Here is a 9,794-nt window from a genome sequence, read left to right on the forward strand (position 1 = left end):
GCCATTCTAACCTTATCTAGAACACAAGTCACTTCCATTCTAGATTTGTACCCTGATAGCTCGGCCCACAGAAAGCAGACTGGAGACTGTGAAGGGCAGGGAGGGGCCAGCAAGCACTGACTCTACTGTTGGCAATAAGCACAGGTTAAACAAGCATGTGAATCCCTAGCATGGAAATAACAGTTGTTGCCTCACCAGTCTCTCCTGCAACCCACCCAGAAGAGGTAAGACCATTATGGCTGCAATGTTCATTCTGATGTGCAGAAGGCGATGCCCCAAGAAGTGGGCCTCCCTGACTGATGCTGAGAGCGACTAGGGGTGTGGGGAAAATACAGAGTCTCCAGGAGGAGCTGTTCAGGTCAAGGGCTTACCAGACTCGTGAGAAGGGGCACCCTAGGGCTTTCCCTCCTCAGACACTAGCCTATTGCAAGGAGTGGTAAATGGAAAAGAGACATATCAGAAAAAAATTCCACAAAAGCACCTCTTTCTTTATCCATTCATCTATTGAGGAACACTTTGGTTGCCTCCACATCTTGGCAATTGTAAATAACGAGGCAATAAACACAGGGGTGCATAATCAGGGATTTTGTTTTCTTCAGGTAAATTCCTGGAAACAGAACTACTGGGTCATAAGGTATTTCTATTTTTAGTTTTTGGAGGAATGTCCATACTGCTTTCCCCAGTGGTTATACCAGTTGACATTCCCACCAAGTGCAGGAGGGTTCCCTTTTCTCCACATCCTTGCCAACACTTCCTATTTCTTGTCTTTTGTATAGTTACCATTCTGACTAGTATGAGGCGATACCTCATTGTGGTTTTGATTTGCATTTCCCTGATGATTAGCAAGATTTGAGGGGTTCTTACTAAAGAGCCTGGGACAGAAATGAGGATGCACAGCCATGAGAAATCTTCTTCCTGATCCAAAACTGAAGGTCATCTCCTGGGACCTTCTTGTTCAGCATACTCCTAAAGGTTGTGCACTGGAACAAACTGTGCAGAGGGCAGCAGTTAAAGGGGAAAAAAAAATAGTGTATTAGAGGAGTTGAAGCACAAGTAGAGTAAAATAAATCAGTTTATATCTTTGCAAATCACCTTACAGATATAAGCTAGTAGCAGTTAGATTTAGACTTTAAATTTAGAAAAAAATGTGGTCACTTGGGAACATCAACTATGGAAGGAAGTAGAGCTTACTGTGAGGGCAGGCGCTGCTACGTCAGGAAAATACAGCCAGTGAAGGATGTGCTCTTCTTGCTCTGCTGTCTCAATCTGATGCCAGATGGCAGAACCCCATGCCATCAGTTGTACCTTACCCATGGCATTTCTTATAAGAAACTTCAAAATTTATGAAAGTTTATGGGTTTCATAGCCCTACATGGCAGCTTGAGGGCTAAAGTCACCTTTAGATACATGTGCCAGCAATACAGACACAGCAGTTACTCAGAGAACAAGGTTAAGAAACAACCTAGCAGCCTAAAGTTGAAGGAATAACACAGGATGCTGTGCAAAGCAGAGCACACCTGACATCTGTAAATCTGATTAATCTGTAGTATGTTCAGGGGAATTTAGAGGAAAAAATACATACAGTCTCAAAGATCCATCACTTCCTCATCAAATGGTCATATGGCAGCACAAAGCAAAACACAATTAAGGAATAAAACCAGCACTTATTAAGACCAACCATGTAGCATTTTACATTTAGCACCATATATTTAATTCTCCAAAAACTCTGTTGCATGTCATTCTTATTTCACCAACACAGCAACTACAGCTGAGACCTTAAGGAACTTTCCCATGGTCAGACAGAGTTATGTGGCGGAAGGAAGATTCAAGAGTGCCCATCTCGTTGCAAAGCCAGGCACATGTTCTGAACGTCAAAGTGAATAACGGCACAGATAATAGATGTTTCAGCAACTTAGGAGGAATGATCCCTCTGCATTATAGTGGCAAAGGAATTGCCACCATCATTAAATGCCAGAGCTTGACATCAAGTCCAACCCTTTCCTTCCCACTGCTTGTGAATTTTAAACAAGACTCCATCCAATCTCTACTTAAGTATCTCCAGCAACAGGGAAATCCCTAACTTCCCCTCATGACACATTCATGTTGTAACAACTGATTATTTGTAAACTCTTCCTTGTACAGAGTTTACATCTGTTTGTTAAGGTGCTATAAAATCAGATATGAAAGCTACCTATCCAGAAACAACATCCAAACTTCACGGGGGTCTCATCAGCAAGAGCTTCACAGTCCATTGGCTTGGCCCAGATCCCAGGGGCAGCACCAGACACCCCGACCATAAAAGCCACACCCCTCTCCCACTCACCCTCACAATGAAAATTAATTCCACATGATGCCTGCTCCCTCATGTTACACTCTTCTAAATCAAATTTTACACCCATTCATCTGATTGGCAGAGTCTCAGTCACATGATTGGGCCTAGATGCAGAAGAATGTGGGAAAGGAAGTTTGTGGACTCTACCTAGGAAGGCAAGAATCATAATTGGGAATTTCTCTAAAAAAGAAAGGTGTTCAAAAGACACCAAAAATCCACCACATATGTGACAAATGTCCACAGCGGTCCATTGCTTGGCTGCCCTACACAAATGTGCATCCATTTCCATACTTAACCTTCCTAAAAACCTTCCATTGAACCTTACTAAAAACCTTACTATCTTACTATCCAAGAGAAATGACACTCCACCCTGTTACCCCACTCTTTCCTGGACTCCCTGCTTCTCCAAGACTGTGGAAAACAATAGATATGTGCTTGAAACCCAGTAATGATAGTTATGAGTTGTGTTATCTGGGTCATGCTAATGTGTCTGAGTCTGTATTTGTAAAGTGACAGTAATGGTATTTCCCAAGGTTGCTGTAGGGGGAAAAAAGTAGAACCTCAGATACATCTGTAGATATTCTACTTTAGCAAAACAAGCTTGATTCATGATGTGAGAGGAGGAATCCTCCCACCCCCCAGAGCAAACCATCCTTCTACATTTACATCCCCATTGGCAGGACCCTACTTCTCTATTTCGCTCTGGTGGTTGAGCAGAAAGGGCCCTTAATTTGGAATCAGGAAAATCTATTTCTGAACCGTAGTCCTTGATAGCCAATCTGTAAGATTAAGAAAATAATAACTACTCACAAGATTATTATGAAAACATAATATATCTAAGAGCTGTGACAATAAATGACACACATAGGCTCTTGAAAAATGCTAATCCCAATCCTGTTTGCACTTTAGATAATGTTTGTAAAGTCCTATCATAGCATATTTTCCCTTCCCTGGTCTACTCTCCTTGGATCCTTCTCCTACCTATTCAGAGGAAAAGAGAAATCCATATCAATCTTTTTCAAATTGCAGGTGATCATCCCTTACATGATGCTCACATTTTATTATGGAATGGAATAGAATGGAAACTAACAGAGAGCACTGCACATGATAAGAATAAATGAACTTTTGATTCATTTGCATGTGTGTATGTTTGCACTCATGTACTTACACATACATGTGTATGTGCGTTGGGTCTTTTTGCAAAACACATTTCCTACTGTGGCTCATAACCAGAAAAGTACACATGGTTCTGAGTGCTCAGGGTAAGGACTCTCCCCCACCCATGTTTCTGATAGGCCTTTAATGAACTGCCCTAACTGGGAATGAGCCCTCCAGCCCCTACCCCAGAGAAGGCACTGTGGTTGAGAGCTCATCCCAGAAGCCAGAACTTGGAAGTCAGACCTCAACTTCACCTCTAGCAAAACAGAGGGAACTTCTGATCAGAAAGACAGCCAGCTTAGAATGAGAGAAGAAAACCTGACCACATAGTTCCTGTGCTCCCAACCCAGCCCAGCCCTCACTTGCTGAGAGTTATAAAACCCAAGACCAGAAAAACAGAAGGAGCATCTGCCCTGAGCAGCCCCTCTGAGAAGATGCATCATCTTCCTCTCCCCCTGCTCTTCTTTTTCCTATGCTCTGGAGCTGAAGCTGGTAAGTCTTGGGGTCCTTCCCTGTGGAAGCTGCAGGATCAGTTCCTAAAGCAGTTTAGTCTGAAGATAGCTGAACTTTAAGCATCAGAATCTCTATCCAAGACCGCAGAGTGAAGTTTTCACCTGGGATGTGCCCACCCAATGTCTGTAGCCCATGGTAGTTTCCAGGAACAAGAACCCCACATTGACTGGGGGGAAGCCCAGGGCAGGTGGGAGGAAGAGGGGGATTTCCGCTTAATACAATATGTGATGCTTGTGGAAAGTCCTGTGTTCTCTTCCTCTTCAGAGCTTCAGGGATACACATCAGCTTGTAATTTGGCCATTCTGTGACCCTGCTCATGGGCTATGGAGAAGGTCGAGACAGGAACCTGGAGAGTTTATCCTGCTTGGTGACAGAGGAGTGTTCAGCACAGGCAGAATGGGAATGGGGGGAATCCAATGTGAAAAATACATGCACAGCATCTACAACCAGGCTGTGCCTCAGGGAGGGAATGAGGATTTATGTGGGAGGTTGTGGCTGGGGAAAGCAGATACCACAGCCTCCTGAGGACAAAAAGCAGAATATAGGGTGAGGACAAGATTCAAAAGTAACCTCTCCCAACTTCAACCCAGTTCATCCTGGGTTTGAACGTCCTCTGTGGTCAGGCCCTCGGGTTCTCTGTTCCAGGGGAGATCATCGGAGGCACAGAATGCAAGCCACACTCTCGCCCTTACATGGCCTACCTGACAATTGTCACCCCCCAGAATGACCTGGCATATTGCAGTGGTTTCCTGATAAGAAGGGACTTTGTGCTGACAGCCGCTCACTGTGCTGGAAGGTAATACAACAGAACCCTGTTGTTTCCAAAAGGGAGATTAACAAGCTGCATAGTAACCAGGGACACACCCTTGGGGAACCTGTGGACAGGCCCCTGGGCCTGGGTCACTTTAGGAACAGGCAGAACTTGGGTTTAAAGAAATTGGTCTCATAATTGAATAAATGCCTTGATCCTCAGGCCCTGTAAGTTCAGTCCCTGCAAAGGAAAAGGAGTCCCCATTCAACCCACCCAAGTCCCTCTTAAAGGTCACTACTGCCCCTCTCCCCAGCTCCAACACAGAAGATACGTGACTTACTTTCCAGGACCCCACTGAACCCTCCTGGCCACTTCCTCTTTGCCCTTTGCAAGAGCACCGGCCTTTGGTTCCCAGGGACCTGAACCTGTCCCTCCCACAGCAGGCAGAGAACAAGGTCCACCTGAGACCCCACCACCTTCCCATTTCCTCTGCTATCTCTTGCTCCAGAGAGCTGGCCCTCCCACAGGGCTCCCCGATTCAGGAAGTGCTCACCTGTCCCCTGGCGGTTCCATGGCCTGCCCAGTCCATAGCAATTCCTGAGGGTCCTAGAAGTTGTCTCTGTTCCCCGACAAAGATCTCCCTGAGTAAAACCTGACCTCAAATGCCACAGGGGGTCCAGGAAAAGAGCAGTGGGTAGGGTCCAGTGACCTGGGAGAGACTCCAGTCCCCTTTTGTCAGAATGGGCACATCGCAGGAGAAGCCCCAGACTGTCATTGCTCCTCCTTGTCCTTCCTTCTCCCTCACAACAGGTCTGTAACGGTCATGCTTGGGGTCCATGATATAAAAGAGAAAGAAGGCACATGGCAGAAGCTTGAGGTTGTGGAACAATTCCCGCATCCAAAATATGATGCCTTTATTATTCAGCATGACATCATGTTACTCAAGGTACCAGCGTCTTCCTTCCCCTGCTCCAGCACTGCTGCCTCAGGCCTCTCCTGCACACCCCCGTCACCCTGGAATTTCCCTGGCCTGCCTCCGGACCACATCCCCCACAACTCAGCCCACTGCACGTGGCTCTAATAGGAATACACCCCTCCCTGATGGCCTTCAACTGCCGGAGGCCCCGTGTCTAACACTGACAGCCCCTCTTGCCCTTCACAGTTGAAGGAGAAAGCCAATCTGACCCTGGCTGTGGGTACGCTCCCCCTTGCACCCCAGTTCGACTTCATCCGGCCTGGGAGAGTGTGCCGGGCGGCTGGCTGGGGAAGAACAGAGGTGAACGGGTCAGGCTCCACCACCCTGCAAGAGGTGAAACTGACTCTCATGGATCCCCAGGCCTGCAGACACTACTGGGCTTTTGACCACGATCTCCAGCTGTGTGTTGGCAATCCCAGGAAGACAAAATCTGTGTTTAAGGTGATCCTCAGCAAGGGGTTATTTTCCACAAATCACTGTTCAGGGTCCAGGTGTCTCCTGGAAGGACACAGGATCAGAAGATTGTCAGCCAGTGACAGGGTCTGAAATCTTGGACTAAGGAGACTGAAATTGCCCCTCTTTGATCTACCCTCCCAGGGCCCCATGCAGTCCCTGACATCCCTCCCAGGCTGTTGCGCAGGGCACAGGGAAGACAAAAGAAGGGAGGAGAGGCATCAGTTCAAGACATACAAGCCCATGAGAAGCCAGGGTGCCTGAGTCTGACCCTAGGTCTGACTGTGTCTCAGAGTTGGGGTGCTCAGGCAGGAACAGATGGCTTCGCCGGCTCACCTTCTGCTCTCTCTCTTTCCGTCCCACAGGGAGATTCAGGGGGCCCTCTTCTGTGTGCTGGAGTGGCTCAGGGCATTGTCTCCTATACCCGGAGGGATGCAAAGCCCCCTGATGTCTTCACCCGGATCTCCCATTACCGGCCCTGGATCAATAAAGTCCTGAAGGAGAATTAACCCTGGAGCCTGGGCCAGCCTGAGGGGAAATCTGGAACTGGACCTGAGTGGGTTCTCTGTGCCACGCACTGTGGATTCACCTCTGGTGCCTGCTGAAGTCCTGCCACATCCCTTAACCTTCAGAAACTCCTCCAGGTCACAGAATTCTCAAAAAACCTCAATAAAGGCCCAGCTTCCCCGCTTGAGTGTGTGTCCTCTCTCAGATGCTCTCTTCTCCTAACACATAGCAACCTAATTATCAGGGCAGGCAGCCTGTCAGCTTTGGAAGGACTGGGTGTATGGGTGTGTGGGAGAGAGACAGAGACAGAGACAGAGAGGAAATAATGAAGAAAAATTAGAAAAAGAAAGAAGAGAAAGGGATTCCCTGGAGAGGCAGAATCCATATTTTCAACTTACACAGAAAATTAGATCTCCCTTGTTTTAATCATCAACCCTATACCAATTCTGGTTTATCTTAATTATTATGCAGCATTACAAACAAGATTCAGGATGTTTGGAGCATCCCTGACTCCTCCCCACTAGTTGCCATTAGCAACACCCACCATCCACCACCACAAAATGTCTGCAGGTATTGCTAAACACCCCGGGAGGTGGAGACAGGAACCCCCTCTGCTGAGAACCACTGCCTTAGATACATGATACGGAGAAGGCTGTTGGTGCCACATAGGGCCCTCCTCACAGTCCACCTAGATAGGGAAACATCCTCCACCCATGCAGCTTTAATCTGAGATGATCTGAGATGCAGAGCAGATCGCCTCTCACTCACTGCTGCAAATAGATACGGGGGCAGATGGGACGAGGGATGGCATCGCTGATTTCTGCACAAGAACCACCTGGCCACCAAGACTGCACCCAAACCAGCAGGAAGTCAAAAGCTGAGAGTCTACCCAGAACAGACTCTTGCTAGTTGAGGGACTGGCTGGAGGAGAGAAAGCAGAGCAGGACAGGGACAGACACCGCAGGGGCCTGCAGCTGACAGTGGCCCTCGCTTCTGAGGCTATAGCGAATCTCTTCCAACAAGCAAACTCTTTCGAGCAATTAGTCTTTAAGAAATAATCAGAGATACACACAAAGACTCTTGAATAAACATTTTCATCTCAGCATTGTTAAAATAGAAAAACTAGAATCCCGGCCACAGAACAAAGTTTAAATGGTAAATTTGTATGATTGAATATTTTGAATTCATCAAAAATTTGTTTTCAAAAACTTTAATCCTGTGGGATAATCCTTTGGTGAAAGCATTTTCTTGCTGGAAAGGAGATGCAGGATGTATAAAGCCTTCCTGGCCCCTCCCCACTGGAAGCCAGGAGCAGCCTCCGCCCTTCCCCACCAATGTTATTTCATAGCTCTTTCTCCCTCCACCTTTTTTCTATCAGTGACCTTGACCTCTCTATCTGTAAGCTTCCAAGAACCACAACAGCATGACTTTTAGCTCTGCTCCCTCCATCTAACCCCAGCGAAGCTGCAGTAACTGAAGGAGCAGCGCTTCCGGTGAGCGCCATCTCACTTTCTTATGCTCCTTTTCTAATTCTTCCTCCCCCTCTCCCCACCCCCATCTCTCCCACCATCCCCACACCACCCAGGCCAGGCCAGGTCACAGATAAGCCAGTATCAGTCCATTGTAGTGACCCCAGGAGTGCTGCCCAGTCCCGGGGTTTCAGGCAGCCTCCACCCCTTATGCCCATTTACCCCATCACCTACACCCAAATTGCATTTGTGACTAAAAATCAGAGAACTATCCTGAGTCAGTTCATAGGATGCTTGGGACATCTTAGGACTTCCTAAGGTCTTGGGACGAAGTGAGAAGCATACATGGGTTTGCAGCTCTCTGGAGGTCTTGGGCCTAAGCATGTCATCCACAGTGAATGAAAGTAACAAATGAGAGGTCAGCCCAGGGCATGATCTCCAGCCCAGGATTATGGACCCATAGGCCCCAGCCAAACCTGGCCCCAGAGCCTACTCTGAGTGTACCCCAAATCAGCTCTCACTAACACCAGAATGACCCCAAATTTCTAGAGATTTCTAGATTTCTTAATTTTTTTAATTAAGGCAACGCCTCCAATTAAATAACTTTTCTTAAAATCCCTTGCCACATATTTCATCCGTCACCACCTGCCATGGGGACCAGGATTGGGAAAGCACTGCAGTTGCTCTCCAGCCCCAGGATATCTCAGCACGAGCCTCAGGTGACTGCAGGCCACAGTCCTGGGCTCTCCACCAGTTTCGCCCTGGCTTGTGGGAGGCAAGGATGAGTTTAAGCCAGGCCTGCCTGCCTGACTCCTAGTTCTGAAGTAATTCCACCTCCTCCACAGCCACACACACCAGGGCTCCCAAGGGACCTCCAGCAACTCCCCTGCCCTCCTGCCTCAGAGCTTGTGAGCCCCAACCCAGATCTACTTAGAAATGCAATGTGAGCTGAATAATCAAAAAGGTATACGCATTCTGATTTCAAGTATGGAAAACTGTCCATTTGGGAAGAAAACTGGAAAGACTTCTTCAAAAATGGGATAATGACATCAGACTTGCAATGAGGGGATGGCTTATTTATTTGTTTTTTATTCTCCTTAAAATTATTTCTATGCCTTTACAAATTACAATAAAATGAAAAAATGCTAAGAAGCAAAGGTGCTTTCTGAACATTTGCTTAGATGCTTGGCAAATGGTCTTACCCCTGTTTTTCTCACACACAGCACATGCCCGAAGGAGCAGGGGAACCACGGGACCCAGTACCCCACTGCCCGGGAAGGAAGGGGGGAGGGTGGACGTCATCAGGATCATCCAAGGAGGTCCTGAAGCCAATGCCTCTGCCTGCCACAGGCCGTGACCCAAAGAAAGCAAACTCTCCTTGGTCACAGGGTGTGGGAAGAGCTGTTGATGCCACACTGGTCTCTTCAACCAGCCCACCCAGAAAAGACAAGGTCAACCACCAGGGCAGGTTTGATTCAGAGATACGGAGAATGTCATTGCTCTTTCTGTCAGATTCTGGGGTCTGATAGGAGGGAAAATGTTACATCTGCAGGAGAATTAGCCCACATTTAAGAGGGTTTCCCCAGACCATGGAAAAGGACAGCCCAGGACCTGCCCAGCCCCAACACTAGACAA

The 9,794-nt window shown here is 47.5% G+C and overlaps 1 protein-coding gene across 1 annotated transcript; it reads left to right on the forward strand.

The window, feature by feature from the left end:
* The first annotated feature begins 1,122 nt into the window (after window positions 1-1,122).
* CMA1 (chymase 1) lies at window positions 1,123-8,207 on the forward strand. The gene is made up of 5 exons (XM_036884611.2): window positions 1,123-3,982; window positions 4,649-4,799; window positions 5,565-5,700; window positions 5,917-6,171; window positions 6,549-8,207. Exons 1-5 carry the CDS (start codon window positions 3,925-3,927, stop codon window positions 6,690-6,692), a joined length of 744 nt encoding a protein of 247 aa, XP_036740506.2. The 5' UTR covers window positions 1,123-3,924; the 3' UTR covers window positions 6,693-8,207.
* Window positions 8,208-9,794: the final 1,587 nt, after the last annotated feature.

Source organism: Manis pentadactyla, chromosome 11, assembly GCF_030020395.1.
Source record: "Manis pentadactyla isolate mManPen7 chromosome 11, mManPen7.hap1, whole genome shotgun sequence".
NCBI classification, from domain to species: Eukaryota; Metazoa; Chordata; class Mammalia; order Pholidota; family Manidae; genus Manis; species Manis pentadactyla.

Coding starts and splice junctions, on each gene's coding strand:
- CMA1 (XM_036884611.2), top strand. CDS start 3,925: ATGCATCATCTTCCTCTCCCCCTGCTCTTCTTTTTCCTATGCTCTGGA. Junction 3,983..4,648: donor ATGCTCTGGAGCTGAAGCTG/GTAAGTCTTGGG, acceptor TCTCTGTTCCAG/GGGAGATCATCGGAGGCACA. Junction 6,172..6,548: donor AGACAAAATCTGTGTTTAAG/GTGATCCTCAGC, acceptor TCCGTCCCACAG/GGAGATTCAGGGGGCCCTCT.